At 38.8% G+C, this 21102-nt stretch overlaps 1 protein-coding gene across 1 annotated transcript in view; it reads left to right on the top strand.

Moving 5' to 3' along the window:
* Positions 1–19457, top strand: part of GABRP (gamma-aminobutyric acid type A receptor subunit pi) — a 37900-nt gene extending 18443 nt beyond the window's left edge. Inside the window, exons 6-9 of the mRNA XM_075935217.2 lie at positions 1626–1763; positions 13264–13416; positions 14064–14257; positions 18771–19457. Coding sequence (XP_075791332.2) covers positions 1626–1763; positions 13264–13416; positions 14064–14257; positions 18771–19082 — 797 coding nt within the window. The 3' untranslated portion in view covers positions 19083–19457. The remainder of the gene's footprint in view (positions 1–1625; positions 1764–13263; positions 13417–14063; positions 14258–18770) is intronic.
* Positions 19458–21102: the final 1645 nt, after the last annotated feature.

Below are 21102 nucleotides of genomic sequence, written 5' to 3'. Positions count from 1 at the left end.
ATATGAGGACATGTGGCTTATATAACGAAACACTCTAGGGATCTTTATTTGTAATTTTGCTCATTGAAAAATGGATACATATAAAAATAACGTTTTGAAAGAAATCAAATACTTTCAACTAGTTTTAATAATTCCACAATGAGAAATTTCTCAACATTTGTCTGCTAGAAAATCAAGTTTCAGTTGACTATGAAATTATTAATAATATTACTGCAGCACCCAGAAGCCTCATCCCCACTTGGGGCCTTGTGCTACACACTGTACAGGTACATAATAAGAGGGGTGTAGTTTCTATCTTGCTTGCACATTATTCATCTTTTAGATCTACCTTTGAACAGTTCTCTTTTTGAATTTCTTTTCTTTGTTCTTTGTTTCTTCTGTTCAGTGAAGCCCCCAAACTTATTCTTGAGATCCAGCAAAAAGAAAAAAGTAATTTAAATGTCAAATAACCCAATGTCATCTAAAGAGACAAGAGAATGCCCATCAAAGAAAAATAATGTGGATGTGATACTATCAGTTTCAAATATTTTGTCAATAAAAACTTCTTGTATGTAACATGTTGTGATATACTAAATTCATGTCTCTATCTTATCTAGTGAGGAAACAATGTAATATTTCTATGAAAAATGTAATTTGCCTGATATGTGTGAAAGCTGCCAAAAGTTCTTCTCAAGGATAATGGTTAAGATTAATATTTTTAAAATGTTTTAATACCAGCTAAATCCATAAATTGTTCAGATAGAACTACAGGTACTTGTTTTTTATAAAGAATAGGGACTATTAAATAAATTTTCAAAAACTCCTCCTTTCTCTATGTGCTTACTCATGTCTTTCTCAGGTTTCAAGAATTGTTTTTATTCACTGCCAGTTCATTAAGTTAGATAAAACCTGGAATTCTAAGCTACTTTGGACATTAGTGTTGCATATCACTTTATTGTGAATTAGAATTGAGTTATTCCACAGGGCAGTAGAATGAGACACAGTGGATATCAAATGCAAAAATTATTAATCTATGTAAATGAAAATAGATTCTCAAATGTTTGTTATTTATTCTTGTATGTTCTAAAAGTTTAACTGGCCACCCATTAATTTATTTAAAAGCAACAAATAGTCTGGTAGAACTTTAAAGACTAACAAAACATGAAGATGATATCATGAGCTTTTTCACCCGTGCCCACAAAAGCTCATGATACCATCTTCATTTTTTGTTAGTCTTTAAGGTTCTACCAGACTATTTGTTGTTTTTTAAGTTTATCCTGGACAGACTAACTCGGCTACCCCTCTGAAGCATTAATTTATTGTTAAAACCCCTTCAGAGGTATTTTATCCATGTATAATCTATTTATTTATTAATATATACAAAGCACAATTGCCACCTGTGAAGAAGTCTAAGTTTTATTGCATGTGTAGTTTATAAGCTCTGCATTTCCAAATTCCAGAATTTTCCCCTCTTCCAGTCAGACTTATGGGCTTTGCCAGTGACTGTCCTATACAACTCATCCTTTTGTTTGTCGATTTACACCAGTTTTATTTCCCTATACTGGTGAAAGGATGATAGAAAAATGTGTGTTACACAAATTATTATATTTATCAAAAACTTACAGTTGGTTTGTCTGTAACTACAGGGGGCTATAATATCAATGATGTCCAGTTTTACTGGACCAGAGGAAATGATTCAGTTCGAGGCTTGGACTCACTCCGGTTGGCACAATATACAGTAGAAGATCATTTTACTTCAGTATCTGAAGCAGTCTATGAAACAGGTAGGAATTTCCTTGAGAACTTTCATCTTGAAGTTCAAAATAGAAAGTAGAATAGTGGGAAGGAACTAAACATTTTGCCTTTTCATTTAGCATTTGAAAAGATGAAAAATCTCATCCAATTACACTCATGTAAGCTATAGTACTTGTTTGTATGATATTCTTTAGATAATTCATAGCTTCTTAGAAAACGAACTCCACTGTTCAAATGTTTCCAGTTATTGGACTTCTTAGATAATATCTTGGAAAGTCAGGCAAAGTTCGGCTCATGGAGATTTTTGCTGAAGCTTATGTTGTACACAAAAAGTGTGGAAGAGAGAGAAGGTGGGAATGTGTTTAATGTAACAATGAGGTTGTAAAATGAAACATTCACATGTTGAAGAATTCTAGAAGGTGTGCATCTCAATTTTCAAAAGGAAGTAGTGATTCTGAATGCTCAGTGTAATACAGCTTAAATAATTTGGCTGATGAAAATCAGGTGTCTTTCAGATCTTTAATTGGGCAGGCCAAAAATCATTAGTCACTTCTGAAAACATAAACTGATATTTATCCCATAGTGTTAAAGGTCTGTACAAACTTACAAATCAGTTTTGCCTCCAAGGCTTGTAAGATAACTTATTTGTCTTCTGCAGCTTCAGTCAAAACTTGATTAGCAGAACCCAGAATAAAGAAAACTGTGAGTAACCCTATTAATGTGTCTAGGGAATTATAAATTATCATATAAGAAGTTGCATAGGATTTCTGTAACTCTGATTCATTTTAGAAAAAAAGCTGTAGAAAATATTTCTTTAGCCGTGATATTTAATTTCCTGACTATACAAGTTATGTTAACTGTTCTGAAGACACCGAAGGATCATTTAAAAGGCAGAAGAGCTGTCAAACATACTTTATCCTCCTTGAGTTATTCCTTGATTCTTTTTTATTCCTGTTTTATGATACATATTAAATACTATTTGTCTTCTGCTACCATGCCAACCATATGGCTTTTTTGGTGTAAGGACTGCTAATGCTGTCATTTCCATTGCAGTTCAGGACTCTGAAGTATGCTTTCCTGACCCCTCAGTTGCACACAAATTTCAATTTCTTTCCTCTACTGCATTGTTAGGAATTTATTCTTGAATAACACAACTCAGAAGGAAACACCATGATCTTACCTGAACTACTACCTTCGGTTAAAGCATCAAAGTCCTCTAAATGGATACAAAAATACAAATGAAACACAAAATAGCAGGCTACATGGACACAAAGAGTCTGGCTCCTTATATAACTGGCATCTGCTTCCCTTGCTCCCTTCCACAGCCCCCAGCTAAACTGCATCAGGCTCAGTCAAAGAAGAGTAATCCTTTAGTGCTGTTCTGCCCAGAAGGGAAGAAAGACCTGCTTTCATCATTTAAAAAAAAGGGAGGGGGAGAAATCTGTTTAATTCTTACCACCTTCCCTTATCCCATTAGTGAGGGTCCAAGCTGCATCAGAAAAGCAAAGATTCCATTGTTTTTCCTCAGCTAGAATAAGGGCAGTTCCTCACTATAACTAAAGTGCAGCTAGAGGCACACTCACATGGACAGATGTGTTTGTTTCCCTTAGTATCTCTTGTGAACCCTTTCCCCCTGGTTCCAGTGGTAGCTGTAGATCTTTAAACACACTCGCAAAGTGTATCTGTTTTATTTTAAAATATACTTCAACAAATATAGTTTAAATTAAATAAAACTTTCCATACCTAATTTTATTTGGGATTTGTCTATTTAAGAAGAGAGAATTATGAACTGCTATGCAGTACATTTCTAACAGCAAAGCTTATGAAATAATACTATAACCCTCTTTAGTCTCTTTTAAATCTTTATTAATATGATGTTATATATAGAGGATGCAATGCTTCCATGAATCATCGTAGGAAAACAATGTATACTCTATCCTCTATTTAAAAAATTAGAGGCAAAAAGAATTAATCTAGATGCATATACACAGTGTGAATAAAAAGATCACACAAAGCCCAAAAATAATACTCACTTTGCTTTTTACGACATATATTTGAAAGTATAATTACAAATATTAACTGTGCCTTAAAGGCTTCTGTGAGAGTAGGCAAAAGCAGTGCATGAATCTCTTTACATAGGATAAGCTGAGTCAATCATTGGCAAAATGAAGATTAGAACCTTGAAGGAGATAAATCTATAAGCCTGTCACACCAAAAGCTTTCCCCAAGAGAAGGAAAATGGTGGCAAAATACAAAAAGTCAGAAAACAAAAGTGTATGTCAAGCAACAAAAGCATGTAATGTATGTAATAACCAGTCCAAGAGAACATTAATAGCATTGCTACTTGCTTTTAGTTTTGCCTAGAATGGAGAGAAGTTTACCTTTGAAATAGAAAAACTCAGAGGGTATGTCTACACTACCACCCTAGTTCGAACTAGGGTGGTAATGTAGTCAACCGGAGTTTCAAATGAAGCCCGGGATTTGAATTTCCGGAGCTTCATTTGCCTGTTGCCGGGCACCGCCATTTTTAAATGTCTGCTAGTTCGGACTCCGTGCCCCGCGGCTACACGCGGCATGAACTAGGTAGTCCGGACTAGGCTTACTATTCCATGAGGAGTAACGGTAGTTCGGAATAGGAAGCCTAGTCTGAACTACCTAGTTTGTGCTGCGTGTAGCCGCGGGGCATGGAGTCTGAACTAGCGGACATTTAAAAATGGCGGTGCCCGGCAACATGCAAATGAAGCCTGGGAAATTCAAATCCTGGGCTTCGTTTGCAACTCCGGTTGACTGTATTACCACCCTACTTTGAACATACTCTGTAGACATACCCTGAGCTAGTCTCTTTCTAGATTTTTGGTCAGTACTTCTTCACTAAGGGTAAGTCTACACTAAAAAGTTTTGTTGCAAAACCGGCCATTTCTCCAACAAAACCTGAGTTACATTCACACTGTAATCGTGTTCTTCCGAAAGAACAGATGGGTTTTTCTGGCATTGGTAATCCCCCTCCTGCGAGGAAGAAGCCTTTTCCCAAAAGAGCTCTTTCAGTGCTAGGAACATAGGCCATAATGTATTCAGTATTCTTCTGAAAACAGAATTCCAAAGTAAAGTCTAAATAAGCAGGAGCTTTATTTGTTTACAAGTATGTTCCTTAGTTTAGAATGAAAATCATCATTGATTCTACTTGGAGTAGAAAGCAGTGCAAAATTTGGTAAGTACTATTTAAGGCAAGAGAGGATCTGTGTGGAATCATGGACAGAGTAGCAGTGGATCGCCGGTGGAGGGAACTCTCTGGACTTAATATATGCCTTGCAGGGGCGAAGTACAACAAATACTGTTGATTGAGGGGCTTGAGAGCAGATCCATGTATTAGGCACATTGGAAAGCCAAAGAACTATGCATAGGAGGCACAGAGCAGTGTCTGCTATTCTAGATAATAGGCTGGAACAACAGCCATAGAGGAGATGCATTGCAGTCCTACAACCCAGATGCTACGAACAGAAATGGAGAGACTACTCTTTCCCTGATTTATTGGAGGAGGGTAATCTTCATCCTAAATAATAATAATAATGCCTTTTGGTCACCTACAGCAAGTTACAATTTATTGTCATCTGCTATATTTGTGTTAACCTTTCAACTTTTATTTAACTCTTCTCCTTGTGCCCTCATATATGCAAAAAAGCAACACCAGATAAGGAACAAGAAGAAAAGCAAGGGATGCATGACTAATGCCGTATTGTTGCCTTTGTGTATGATGCATACCAGTGTTTCTTAAAGTGGGTTGCAGGCCCACTTTGGGAAAGCTGCTAGCGTGCCCGCCCCACTTTGTTTGGTCAATGGTCCAAATGGTCAATAACCACAGAGCCTCAAAGCTTCTATTGGCTCTGGTTCACCATTTCCAGACAAAGGGAGCTGCAGGAAGTGACGTGGCCCAGGCAGCCACTTCCCATGGCTCCCTTTGGCTGAAAACAGTGAACCAGAGTGAATAGAACCTGTAAGGCTGTGCCTAGACTACATGGCTGCATCGACGGAGCCATGTAGATTAGGGTTATAGGCAAAGGGAAATGAAGCGGTGATTTAAATAATCGCCGCTTCATTTAAATTTACATGGCTGCCGCGCTGAGCCGACAAACAGCTGATCAGCTGTTTGTCCGCTCAGCGCGCTAGTCTGGACGTTCCCCTGCCGACATCAAAGCCCTTTGTCGGCAGCCCCGTTATTCCTCGTGGGATGAGGTTTACTGGGGCTGCCAACAAAGGGCTTTGATGTCGGCAGGGGAGCGTCCAGACCAGCGCGCTGAGCGGACAAACAGCTGATCAGCTGTTTGTCGGCTCAGCGTGGCAGCCATGTAAATTTAAATGAAGCCGCAATTATTTTAATCGCGGCTTCATTTCCCTTTTTCGAATACACAAATCTACATGCCTCCGTCGACGGAGGCATGTAGTTTAGACGTACCCTAAGACTCCATGATTACAGACTCTTCAGGAAACAAAGCAGTGCAGGCCTACTTAGCAGCTTGCCCATGGCCCACTTTGAGAAACACGGGTGTACAGAATACATTTTAACTGTCACCCAAGAGGTCAGTATACATATTTAATAAGGCAGAGGAGATCGTGCTTTTTGTGCCTGAATGCACACTTCTTTGTAGAATTGCATGGTATAAGAAAAGTGCATCTTATATAAAGATCTTTATATGTAGCACTTTATCTAGAGCAAAGTTCACCAGAAAGAATACAGGAAATAACCATGAGTTTCTCCACATACACTGAGCAAAAATGTAAAAAGTGAACACAGAAAGCAACATCCCTGCAGCATGACTCCTCCCTACAACCCCCTCCCATTGCCACTGATGGTTGGGAGAAGAGATGTGGAAGAAGTTTCTCTATGTTGCATGTCCTCAACAGCCAGAAGGATGCACAGTAAGGATTTCTGTCAGTTAGGGTAAGTCTATACTACAGGCTTTTGTCCACAGAGGCTTTGTCGACAGTATGTGTCGACAAAGCCTCTGTCGACAAAGAGCATCTAGACTACATCCAGTTCTGTCAACAAAGCAAGCTGCTTAGTCGACATGAGAGAGTAGATGCAAAGGACAGTGTAGATGCAATAACACCTTCTGTTGACAGAACTCTGTCAACAAAAGGTCTTATTCCTCATAGAATGAGGTTTACTGCCATCGACAAAACTGACGAGTTCTGTTGACGTTATGTCGACAGAACTCAGCAGTAGTGTAGATGCAGGTACAGTTTTGTCGACAAAAGTCCACTTTTGTCGACAAAACCCTGTAGTCTAGACACGCCCTTAAAGACCAGAACTTTATCATACAATTGATATAAAATATGATTATAAACTGCCAAAAATAAATGTTACAGCTTGAGAAGGAAACCCATTCATTTAATCTTAGGTATATTTCTCATGTGATACAGTGACATTCTGTATGATAAAACCATGGTTATAATAGTAATCTCTGTCTGATGAATCAGAATTACTGTTGGAGATTAGCATATGGCTTTGGACTGTAAAAAGCCAAATTCAGAGACAAACAGTAAAATGGTGTAAATCAGATCTCCTCATACTCAGACTTCCTTACAATTCACACCTGCTTTCCCATTGCACAAGGAATGTATATTGTTATACTTATATGCCACTGAGCCAGAGAAGGCATGTGATATGTTGAGTAAGAACCATTTAATTTATACCTTCTGCTCCTTTTCACTGTGAATGTGAAACCCATTTATTTGCTAGGGTTGCCAAAAAATACCGAACATGGCGGGGAAAAAAATTGGTTGAGCAATAAATAAATAAATAAATAAAAAGACCAAAAAAATCAGGGAACCAAATAACAGTCACTGCGCCTTTAAATCCCCACCCCACACTCCCCATTCCCTTGCCACATGTGGCAGGGGGAAAATGTCCCCATCGGCCTTTTGGCCGAGAAAAACAGAAAATACCAGTATTTTCTGGGTTTTTTTAACCAGACAGAGGCCAGACACCTGGCAACCCTATTATTTGCATGCAACAGTGTTATGAATGAGGGTATCTAAGTATGGAGAATTCTAAAGGTGTGAGGAAATCTTAGGCTATGTTTCCACTGCAGAGTTAGATTGGGTGATTCATAGTTGACGTATTCCTCTCAAGTAAGCCTGCCTTGAGTGAGAGCAGCCACACTGCAGAATAACACTTGATTTGGATTTGCACAGTGATTGATTAGCACCACAAAGCAGTTGTGCTATCTGCTGACATCGTATTACCTCAAGTTTCAGCTTCTGTCCCCACTCAAGCCAGACAACTTAAATTACAAGTACCACAACTGTCAAGTTATGGGTTTGTGTATCTGGACAGAACTCAAGTTAGGGATAAAATTCAAGTGTTAGCTCAAGTTAATCTGACAGTGAAGACAAGCCTTGCATAGCAACACCCCTATATATCTTATCTCTTCCTTCCTTTGGTTATATACAGGAGAGCTATTTTATTAGATTGCCTCATACTTTCCATTATAAAAGATTATTCTCATTTTTTTTAAAAAAAGCTCTATCATCTCCATCTCTATCATCATCCTTTGAAATTTGGCACGGAGAAAGCCTTTAGGCTAGAAGAGTGACTTTGTGCCATGAAATTACACCCAGTAGCAGTGAGCCATATGACCCAGGATGACAGACTTAGCCCTGTTCTGCAGCACTAACAATAGTTGTGTAGACATGCAGCCCAGAAAGGCTTCAGAATCTGAGTTCCAGTCTGAGCCACAATTGTCTACACAGCTATTTTTAGTGCAACACTACAAGCCCAACTCTGTTGACCTGGGCACTGAGGCTTGCTATGTAGACATATTCTGAGTTATAAACCATGAAAAATCCCTTCATTTCCCATTTTTTGCTTGCATGGCACAAGACATGATGGCCACATGACAAATCCCAATAAGCTGGACAGTCTAAGGCTGAGCTCATGCTATCAGCAAAGTAGCAGTGCAGTAGCGCACACATCACTGGGAATGATAGGAGCTGACAGACAGTGGTAGTGGTTGCTGAAGGGCATGGTCTCTCCACCAATGCCATTCCCCTTCCTGGACTTCTGCATATGGGCACAGAGACCCACCCTGCCCATAGAGTCCCGAAATGGGACATGAGCTCCTGATCTACTGGAGTAGAGACCACTCAGTCTCAGCTTATAGTGCCAGTTGCCCATCTCTTCAGCTCTGGGACAGCAACATTCCCCTGCAGTCTGCTAATAGCATTTCTGCTGCAGTGTTGAAGGCTGAGAAGTCAAACTCTGCTGATGCTGGGGCACTGTTACAGTTGCACATTACAGAATCTGTGTTTGGCTTTTTCCTTAAAAAAAAAAACTAGGAAATTTCATGCAAAAAATTGCTTAGAAGAATGTTGAAAAGGTTGTCAAATCAAGTTAGAAAATGACTAATTTACAGTTGACCACACAATTGTGCAGCTTTACTTTATATTGTGTCATTACATGACTGCACAGTATTGTTTCCCCAGTGCCTTTGCCTTGTTTAATGCACCACGTGGATGGAGAAAGGGGCAGAATAAATGTTGTGTGAGAAACCATAAAAATTTGACATTTTTAAACTTTTGAATGCTTCACTTCAGCCTGACCCACCCTTGAAAATTTTACTAGAATAATTCTTTTGGTTAGGGAAATGATTTTATAATTGTATTGGCTAAACATAGTAGAGAAGCAGATATATTGATATGAAGGAGAATCATGTTAGTATAGTTTTCCTTTCCCTGTAAAAATACCTGCATCTGTATAAATCTGCTAGGCCTGGTTTAAGGTACATGACTTCCAGCTAAACATTTTGCATAGCTGGAGTTGGCTTACCTTAAGCCAAACTGTGGCAGTGTCTACTCAGTGGGAGGCTTCTCTTACTTATTGCAGAATGAGGACTGCTGGACATCAACAAGGGGCTGCTCTCAGCATTCGATTTACTGCTAAATCAAACACTAGAAGATCTACCTCCAGAAGGTTGATCTTTTTGTTATTGTGGACATGCCCCTATTGTAGTATAAAACTGACCCCATTAAGGAGGTGGCAGTCTCAACTATACTGACCTAGTTAATGCAGTACAACTTTCTAATGCACCCAAGCTCATTGTAACAATAATTTTAACAGCTTTATATATGTAATTTAAGCATTTAAATTTAAGCAGCCATACTCTAGTCTAGTAGCAATAAGACAGACCTGTGTGTGCATTTGTAGATTGCTACTGAGAATGCTTTTTAACAGCATGAAGTGCAATCTCAGAATTCACAAGGCACCTGAGAGATGCACAAATAGCCTATTCATGCAGATATTGCTGTTGTGGCCTATAGATGGAGTGCGTCCATATTTACATAGCACAAGCATGACTCATGGCACACACTATTAGAAGCAAACACATAACTTCACTGAGTCAAATAAAAATAGCTGAAGTCAACTGACCATAGTGAATATCTGAATTTCACCCTTTAACTGATATTCTGGTAGAAGAAGTAATCACAGAGGTTGGAAATACTTGAATGTTTTAAACCTAATGCTTATCATCTTTTTGTAACACTCAAAATAAAGTTTGCATTGAACATTAATTATAGATCCAATTATGTGAATAAAATCAGATTATTTCTTTTTTTCATGCATTATATAGCCAAGAGGGAACTTAAGGCGAAGGCAAATTCACATACTGAATTTTAATTTCCTAGACATACAAAAGCTCATTTAAGAATCTAGGATTCTTTTCTTTCCAGTTTGACCATGAACTACTGATAACAATTCTCTTTGATTGGTTTTCAAACCAGTAATATATGCACCTCATGCGAGACAGTTTAAAAGCCTTACTAAAGTCAAGACATACATGTACTGCTCCCCTTGCCCAAAATCCACAAGATTACTTATCACCTCATTATCTTTTAGATCTCTGGAAATTGATTGCTTAATTATTTGCTCCATGTTCTTTCTGGCTACTGACTAGTCTGTAATTTCCTGGGCTGGCCTTATTTCTCATTTTATAGATGGGCACTATATTTGCCCTTCTCCAGGCCTCTGGAATCTTACCCTTCTTCCATGACTTTTCAAAGATAATCATTAATGGTTTAGATATTTCCTCAGTCAGATCTTTGAGTATTTTAGGGTGTATTTCATCAGGCTCTATTCATCCTATCTCATTCTAAAAGAGTGTTACAAGGAGAAGGAAGGAAACATTGTTCTCCTTAATCTCTGATAAGAGGACAAGAAGCAATGGGCTTAAATTGCAGCAAGGGAGGTTTAGGTCAGACATTAAGAGAAACTTCTCAACTGTTAGAGTGGATAAACATTGTAATAAATTGCGTAGGGAGGTTGTGGACTCTCTAGAATTTGAGATATTTAAGAGCAGGTTAGATAAACATCTATCAGGGATGATCTATGGTGCTTGATCCTGCCATGAGGGCAGGTGAACTGGACTTGATGACCTCTCAAAGTCCCTTCCAGTTCTAGTATTCCACGATTCTATGAGTTTCATTGGCATTCATTAAGTTAGATGTCCAATTGCTACTAAACTTTCTGGTGAAAAATGAAACACAAAATTCATTTAGGACTTCTGACATTTTCATATTTTCTGTTATTGCTTACTCCACCCTCTGCCCTCCATTCTCCACTGAGTAACTGACCTACTCTGTCCTTTCTCTTCCTCTTGTTAATGCATTTATAAAAAAAATTCATTACTCTTTATATCTCTAGTTAGTTTAATCTCATTTTTGCCTTTCTAATTCTCTCACTATATACTTGTGTTTTATAGTCATTGTTTGTAATTTGACCTAGTTTCCACTTTGTGTAGAATTCTTTTTTTTAGTTCAGATAATTGAAGATCTCCTAATTAAGACAGAGTTGTCTCTTGCCATACTTCCTATCTGTCCTATACAGTGGGCTAGTTTGCTCTTGTGCCCTTAATAAGGTGTTTCTGAAAAATTGCCAACTCTCATGCACTCATATCCTGTGGGTGTGTCAACACTGCTGTTTTTTCAGAAAAACAGCTGTTTTTCCGAAAAAACTTAACTTACCTCCACACTGCAATTGCATTCTTTTTGGGGGAAAAAAAAAAACAGTGGTTTTTTTCCAACATTGGTAAACCTCTTTCTACAAGGAAGAAGTCTTTTTCTGAAAGAGCTCTTTTGGAAAAAGGCATGTGTGGACAGGGAAGAGGGAATTCTTTTGAAAGAAGAGGAAAGAGGAAAAAGCACAGGTGACCTGGTGGTCACTCTGTCCATAGTAATCACAGCTTAAATGTGAGATAGTGTCCATTCAGTGTTGGATGCTCTCTTTCGAAAAAGCAGATCATTTTATCAATGCACTTTTGCTGTGTAGACACTCTCTTCTGAAAAAACTTTTCCAGAAGACCTCTTCCGGAAAAGCTTCTTCCAAAAGAAGCCTGCAGTCTAGACATAGGCGACGCCTTTCTATGGGATCTTACTTACCAACTCTCTGAATTTGCTGAAGCAGTCTTCTTAAAATCAATTATCTTTATTGTGATTTTTTTCCCTCTTACCATGCCTTAGAATCATGAACTATTATTTCACGATCATTTTCACCCAAAATTCATTTCATTTTCCAATTCTCAATCAGTTCTTCCTTATTTGTCAACATCACATCTAGAACAGATTTCCCCTGGAGGTTTTCTCCACCTTCTGATATAAAAAATTGTCTCCAATACACTCTCACAGTGACTAAGGATTTGATTGTGAATGGCTTGCTGTTGAAAGCAGTAAATGTAAGAGGAACTATTATACTACAAACACTGCAAACATTGTTTATATAGATATAGAAATAAAATTTAAAAGGAGTGGACCATAATGATACAAAAAATTGTAGCTTTGGTTCTGAAAAGAAATAGAAACTGTAGCCCAGCAAGCTTTGTGAAAGTAGTTGTAACCCAGATATAGGGGGGAAATAAATAAAAGAACTACGAACAAATGAATCCAAATGGATGCAGTCACTACAGCTAATTATGTGTTATAAAATATGATTATGGTGTCTGTTTAAATAATATTTGCTGATGCCAATTGCTAATATGCTGCAAATAGCTATATTTAAATCAATTTCCAACAGTCAAATTCTTAAAGTTACCTTGTGATACTGTAGATTGATTTAGTTAATTGCTTTCCCAGTAGATTGATAATTTTATTTCCTCTTCCTACTCCATTTATCCTAATTTAATACTCTGTACAAAATCTCTTTGCTCAGGTTCAGTGTACAGAAAGAGTGGCTCTCACATATGAAATATAGATTTACTTTAAGAAAGACTCTCCTCATTGTTCTGGAATTTGAGCAAAGCAAAATTGATGGGAATTACAATATTTGTTTTCCAATTTGGAACTAATTAGAGCTTTTACTGCCAAAATTTCAGAACTGGAAAGTAAACAGATTTGTTGGGAACTGTGCAAGACAAACTTAGAAAAAACATTTAATTGTTAAAAATTGACATTTGCAAGAAATTATTGTAAGCAGCACCATCTAACATTACTTTATTCTGACCAATTGTTTTTTCAAAAGGTTGCTTGTTGCTTTTTTCACAGGACGCTATCCAAAGTTAGTATTCCATTTTGAGCTCAAGAGGAACATCTTGTATTTCATTCTAGAGACATATGTACCATCCATCTTGCTAGTTGTACTCTCCTGGGTATCGTTCTGGATAAGCCAGTCCTCAGTTCCAGCCAGAATCTGCATCGGTGAGTAACAGAAAAAAACAAAACAGAGGTTGAAACATTAGGAGGTATTCTTTGTTGTACAGTGCATAGCAATAATTTGCAGAAGGTGCAAACACTTTTGTATTTTAGGCAATTACCTTGTGATACTGTAGATTGATGGATAACTTCATGTTTCTTGAGTTGCAAAAAGGAAAGGAGTCCGTATAGAGTAAACACAGTGGAATGGAGCAATATTGGTGCAGTGTATGTAATTTCATAGAAATGGTCACTCTACCTACTTTCATATGAATGCTGCACAGAACAGATACAAGATAATTACACTGTGATTTTAAAAACATCTATGTAGTCAAGGTCTATCCAGACTGTTTGCATAATACTGTAAGAATCACAAGTGTACAGTATACATCATCTAAATCCCTCTCATTTGAGTTTACAGACTCACAGGATTATTAACTTTATTCTTCTATTTTTTCAAAACATGTAGATTCAAAATCTTAATATAGTTAAAAGTCTTATTTCCTGAACATCCAGCAGTAAGTGTGGTTGCTCAAACCACAGTGTTCACAGTGACCTGAAAGCTCAGAAAACACTAGTTTGCAGCTATAGCAAATGCTGCATAGAATGTTGTAACTAGCACCACTTTTTACCTCATTCCTTGTGCTCTGCAGGTGTCACAACAGTACTTACCATGACAACACTCATGATGGGAGCCAGGACTTCGCTGCCTAATGCTAACTGCTTCATAAAGGCAATTGATGTTTACCTTGGTATTTGTTTTAGTTTCATCTTTGGGGCTTTGGTGGAGTATGCTGTGACTCATTTCTGCACTCTTCATCATTCCAATTTGAAAGTACTCACAAAGGTATTTAAAAGTTTATATATTTGAGTAAAATAAATACCTAGGGGACCCCTTTTCAGGAGAGTAGGGTACCTGCATTATTATTGGGAATTGTACATACTTTAATAGAAATATTTCTTACAATACAGACACTAAAGGCACTATAGGTCTGAAAAAACTAGGAAATTAAGTACTTTTGATGCCTGGGGTATTAGGAATCCAAATCTGAATTTCATAGCTTAGGCCCATCTTTACTTGAGGCCACTTTATGTCTCTAGATTATATAACCAAGTATGGTAACAAAGAATAGTTCATGAATCACTGAAGTTTTTGGCATTGTGTCATTAATGTTGCAACTGTGTGTAGGAAAAGGTGTAGAGTTCCTCCAGAAGGAGGAAAGGCACAGTTTGGGGCTGTTCCATGCACAAAAGGGAGTGAACAATCTGCTATATACATTAAGATGGAGCAAATTATTTCCCTCGATGCATACCCCTTTTTCTGAAGGTTGGCATGAAGTGGAACAGGGCCATAGCTCTGACTCCTAACTGAGAAGTCGACAGAATTATCCGGCTCCTACTGCATTTTAAATTGCAGAGCTGCAGTGGGATTTGGTCCTGGACCCAGCTCGATCAGGGACTGAGCCAGGTTGCCTGCCTACCTACCTCCTAAATGTAGTAGGAGCCAGGCAGGAAGGCAGTCTGGCTCAGTCCCTGCTTGTCCCAGTCTGGGGCAAGGAAGAAGAAGGTATCTTGCACAAAAGGGAGGGTTTTTCACAAAAAGACACCATCTACACAGTGCATTTTTGTGCAAAAACCTCCTTCCTCAAAAAGGATTGGAAGAGAATATGCAAATGAGAGCGCGAGATATGCAAACGAGCGCTCCGTTCTCATTTCCTCTTCTGGAAAAAGTTCGTAGCATAGCCATAGTCTTAGTCTTGTATCTACTTGTCGTGCCTGCTGCAGCTACAGTGCCCAGCATCGTGTTGCCTATGCAAGCATTTTAAATTGGCTTGCTAAATAAATTTCCAGGTACACCAGACACCGTGACACTCCTGGTTGAAACAATATTCATCTTGAAAATCTAGAATATTTAACAGAAGTGACATCTTTCCTTCTGTCAGCTATTGGATGTCAGACACTTTGGTTGGTATAAACAGCAACAACAGATGCCTTATTCAGTACTTTTCAACTCACACACAGTACCTTTCTATGGATGCTGCTGATTTTTGTATTCAACCAAATCCCTTTATAGTGCCATCTGTTATTCTCTCATTAAGAGTTGGGAGTGAGAGAAGGGTAAATGCTATCACATTTAAAAATATACCTGCAGTTGGTCTCTCTCTGTAAATAAAACGTTTTCATAATATAAAATAGCTTATTTTTTCTTCTCACACAGTGAGAAAGCCTTCCCAAACTTTGTCTTTTTCAAAAATCCCCCAATATCCCTGATTATATAAGTTATTTAAGTTATTTACTTATTCCCACAATATAAGAACTAGGTGTCACCAAATGAAATTAATAGGCAGCAGGTTTAAAACAAACAAAAGAAAGTTTTTCTTTACTCAGTGCACAGTCAACCTGTGGAACTCCTTGCCAGAGGATGCGATGAAAGCTAGAACTTTAACAGGGTTCAAAAAAGAACTAGATAGATTCATGGAGACCAAGGTTAAATCCATCAATGGATATTAGCCAGGATGGGTAGGAATGGTATCCCTAGCCTCTGTTTCTCTGGAGGTGGCTGTCAGTGGAGGGATCATGTGAGGATTACCTGTAGGCTACGTCTACACTGGCCCCTTCTTCAGAAGAGGCATGCTAATTTCTAACTTTGGAATAGGGAAATCCGCGGGCGATTTAAATATCCCCCGTGGGATTTAAATAAACATGTCTGCCACTTTTTTTCCGGCTTGGGGAAAAGCCAGAAAAGAGTGTCCAGACTGGCGCGATCCTCCAGAATAAAGCCCTTTTCCAGAGGATCTCTTATTCAGGTAGGAATATTTCAGGTAGGAATACTTCAGATAGGAATAAGAGATCCTCCAGAAAAGGGCTTTATTCCGGAGGATCGCACCAGTCTGGACGCTCTTTTCCGGCTTTTCCCCAAGCCGGAAAAAAAGCGGCAGACATGTTTATTTAAATCCCGCGGGGGATATTTAAATCCCCCGCGGATTTCCCTATTCCAAAGTTAGAAATTAGCATGCCTCTTCCGAAGAAGGGGCCAGTGTAGACACAGCCTCCGGGGCGTCTGGTATTGGACACTGTCAGCAGACAGGATACTGGCCTGATGAACCTTTGGTCTGACCCAGTTTGGACGTTCTTATTAGCAAGGCAGAGAGGTATTGGTAATTTTGTTGAAGATTCTGGGTTTTTTTTTTTTTTACAAGGGCAATCTGATAATCAAACTTGTGCTGTAAATACATTGTTTTATGTTCTGTGAGAGAACAGTGGCTTGTAACACTGTAACAGAAGCCAAATATGCACCTCATCAGAGACAGCATTTTCCTCTCGAGTTTTAAGATCTTCACAGGGGAAAAAAATGAGTTGAGACTAACCTAATAAAGCATCAGCCACCTGTGAATCGTTCTAGTGCAGGTGTGTGAAAAGTGGCACATAGGAAGCATTCTTTCCTGCTATGCAATAAAACTGTAATTCTGTACAAGTTTTATTTGACTTAACCTGGGTGAGAAATCAAACTTTGAACTGAACAGAGCACTAACTCCCACCATTTTTAAAGCACAGATGTTGTTCTGCTCCTTTTGCCTTTCTTATAAAAATGGGAGCATGGGAACAGTCAGGTTTCTTCTGACAGGGTTCTTGATTTTATTAACTTTTGAAGTACCAGTTACAATCCTTATACCTCAGCCTTGATGCTTTGTTTAAAATGTCAGAGACACTGCTGGGAAGGATTTCCTCTGGCATCCTGAAAATGATGTGCGGAGTACAGTTTTTAAAGCAGAAGAGCTAAGAAATCGGTTCACAGTAAAACTCCACATTTAACATTTCCTTAGGCAGTTTTTAAAATGCAGACTGGAATTTTATGGCTTGGTCTTATCTCAGGTTTATAAATATATTTTAACTCAGTTTTTTTGTTTCAAATTACTGACATTGCTGCAAGAAACTATCTTGCAAATAAAAAGAATATTTACCACCAGGTGCATTTTCTGGGAATACCCACTATGCTATGCATGGTATATCTCTGTCAGTCAGAAGACACTAGATTTTTCTGGCAAATTGAAAAACTAAAAACAGTGATGATCATTTTTCCAGTTCCCTCTATTCTGTTTCACTGACTCAGTGCAGTTTAGGCCTAAATCTGAGGTAGAAACCTGACCCCACTGAAAGCAGCAGCAGAACCCCCACAGATTTCAAAGTGAGAGGACTTCAGCCATGAACTTTCTGATCAATACCCTCTCCAGTCAAAGCAAAATAAACCCCCTTGAAATGAGTGTAGGACTCAAAGAAGTGCTGCCCTTTTTCAGCAAAGCACTTAAGCATGTGTTTAATTTTAACCCACTGAAGGTTCAGCATGTGTTTCAAGTGCTTTGCTGGATCAAGAACTTAAATAAGGGATTATGAAATATTGAAGTACAGGCAGTCCCCGGGTTACATGGATCCGACTTACATCGGATCCCTACTTACAAATGGGGTGAGGCAACCCCACACTAGCTGCTTCCCCCCAGCAGACCAGGGAGACGCGAAGTTAGCGCTCCCCCCCCCCCCAGCAGACTAGGGAGACACGAAGCGGCTTTTCTCAGCAGACACCTCAGCTTGAGAATAAAGGACTGAGGGAAGTGAGGTGTGGGAGAATAAAACTGAGCTCTGGAGAAATGTTTGGCTAGAGTTTCCCCTACAATATGTACCAGTTCCGACTTACATACAAATTCAACTTAAGAACAAACCTACAGTCCCTATCTTGTACGTAACCTGGGGACTGCCTGTATTCAGTCAGTTGTGGGATTCATTCCTCTTCTCGATTCTTGTAAGTGCTTTTTAAAATTTTTTTAAAAGAGATCAATCTTCATCATAAGCCTAGGAGACTGAAGAATAGTCAGCCTACTGTGCAAAGAGATTCTCCAGAATTATGAGGTACTTAAACTTGCTGGTAGACCTAGCTTGAACTATGAGTAGTTGTAGCTCCACTGATCTGCTAAAATAAGGATATACTCCTATACAAGTTGTAGGTGTTGAAAATTAACTTGACCTTTCTAATAAAAATGTTGTTTATCTTCTTCGATATATTCATCAGATTTCATGTTCTCTTCAGTGTTTGATAGAACATTTCTGTGTACGTCTATTTTCCCTTTACAGTCAGATTTGAACTTTTGCCAAAACCCACCATGTAAGCCATCATGTTGTTCTGTATATAGAGACTTTGAAAATTGATACTAGGCACTTCTCTGTATGTATATATCCACTATAATCAGGTGTACACTACAAAAAGGGAGTCACAGGGAAATCTAATAATTCACTTCAGTGCCAATGTAAATATATGCGATAGAATATATGCTTAAGTGCCTCCGTCCTGCTGTTTTGTTTCCTGTCAGGATGAGGATGAAGAGGTTGAAGAAGAGATTAATGGAGTACTGTCAGCAATTGCAAACAGTTGTAAAGTTTCTGACAAGATTAACAAGGTTGATTCAAAGAAAAACATCAATACCAGCAGTAGCAGAAAAAAGGAGAAAAGTAAACACAGTGGGTGTAGTTCTCCAATGACAGTGATGAAAAAACTCTTCTGTATCTCTGACTGCTTCTATGTTAAAAACCCATATCATATAGATACCTATGCCAGACTCTCTTTCCCATTATCATTTATCATAATAAATGTATTTTACTGGGTGTATTATTTGTATTTCTAAGTAAGTATTTTAAACTATAAAACTGTCATGTAAATTAAAGTAAAAACATAATGAGTACAGCTGGGGAAGCTTCATTGATTTTGTCAAAATAATGTTTTTTTTTTACAATGCTTTATGGTTAGGGCTCTCTAAAATTCATGGCTGTGAAAAAAATGTCACGGACCATGAAATCTGGCCTCCCCCTTGAAAGCAGCCCATTGTAGGAGAGTGGCAGGGTTGGAGACTCCTCAGCTGGCTTAGGCTGGAAAGGGACTGCACTTCCTCTTTTCCTGTTATTGAATAGTACTTCTGTTGAGTTTCTGATTAAATTATTGTTCATCTGTTACATATCTCTAGTATAAAATCTGTTATTGTAAATTATTATAGTCCAAAACTGACCTCTGGCTACGTCTACATTGACAAGATTTTGCGCAAATACTTTTAACGCAAGAGTTTTTGCGTTAAAGTATTTGCGCAAGAGAGCGTCTACACTGGCATGTGCCTTTGCACAAGAGATGTGCTTTTGCGCAAAAGCATCTGTGCCAGTGTAGATGCTCTCTTGCGCAAGAAAGGTCCAATGACCATTTTAGCCATCTGGCTTTCTTGCGCAAGAAATTAATGTTGCCTGTCTACACTGGCCTGTTGCGCAAGAACAGTTGCATAAGAGGGCGTATCGCTGAGTGGAAGCATCATAGTTCTTGCGCAAGAAGCACTGATTTCATACATTAGAATGTTAGTGTTCTTGCGCAAGAACTCCCTGTCAGTATAGACAGGCGGCAAGATTTTGCGCAAAAGCACCCGCTTCTGCGCAAAATCTTGCCAGTCTAGACGTACCCCATATGTGGCTGGATCAGTGAAAAATAACTATAGGACTACAGTTCTAATCTGCAGCAGCTTTTGTGCAAAATCATGCCAATGTAGACACAGCCTCTGTATATGATTTATCAGAAGCCAAAAAGTCTTGTTTTAAAATTTTATATGTTAAGTTTTGTAAAATGAGAGACTTATATAACTGTGTTGAATACATTAAAAAAATAAAAGCAGTAATGTTATTTTTCTGATATATTTCCAACATTATGTTCCCTCTGGCTTTGTCAATAGTGCATCTCTAAGAATATTATGTAACAATACTTTATCACTGGAGATTTTTTTATTTTTTTTTTTGCTTCCCAGTAAATAAGTGGTTTTTGGGTTGAACTATTAATACAATATAAAAACACATGTAAATCCTTGCAGGATGGCAAATATTTAGCAATACTGTCCCCTAAAAACACAGAGGGCTCTGTCAGCCGATGGTCAGGACAGTGTGGCTACGTCTACATTGGCCCCTTCTCCGGAAGAGGCATGTTAATTTCCAACTTCAGAATAGGGAAATCCGCGGGGGATTTAAATATCCCCCGCGGGATTTAAATAAACATGGCCGCCGCTTTTTTTACGGCTTGGAGAAAAGCCGGAAAAAAGCGTCTAGACTGGCGTGATCCTCCGGAATAAAGCCCTTTTCCGGAAGATCTCTTATTCTTCAAAGTAGGAATAAGAGATCCTCCGGAAAAGGGCTTTATTCCAGAGGATCGTGCCAGTCTAAATGCTTTTTTCCGGCTTTTCCCCAAGCCGGAAAAAAAGCGGCGGCCATGTTTATTTAAATCCCGCAGGGGATATTTAAATCCCCCGCGGATTTCCCTATTCTGAAGTTGGAAATTAACATGCCTCTTCCGGAGAAGGGGCCAATATAGACGTAGCCTCTGTGTGTGTGTGTGTTATACACCCGAGTCTTCAACTGCTGGGACACAAGGTCCTGTTGCAGCGGGCGGCCATAGGGAAGACTGACGGGTGCCCCAAGAAGTTTAACATCCGTGTCTTTAACCGCTAGGACCAGGGTCACGTCGCGGCGGGCAGCCAACAGGGAGAGCTTATTACACCTCAGATTTTGAGTGCTAGGAAACATGATCCCTTCGCAGCGGGCAGCCTAGGGAAGGCTGAGAGATGCCCCTACGGATCTGATCCCTGGAAGTGACACGATCCAAATGCCCAGCTCTGCCTGTAT

Source organism: Pelodiscus sinensis, chromosome 8 (genome assembly GCF_052426305.1).
Source record: "Pelodiscus sinensis isolate ZL-2025 chromosome 8, ASM5242630v1, whole genome shotgun sequence".
NCBI classification, from domain to species: domain Eukaryota; kingdom Metazoa; phylum Chordata; order Testudines; family Trionychidae; genus Pelodiscus; species Pelodiscus sinensis.
The sequence above is the reverse complement of the archived record's forward strand: the minus strand, read 5'-3'. Positions and strand labels throughout refer to the sequence as shown.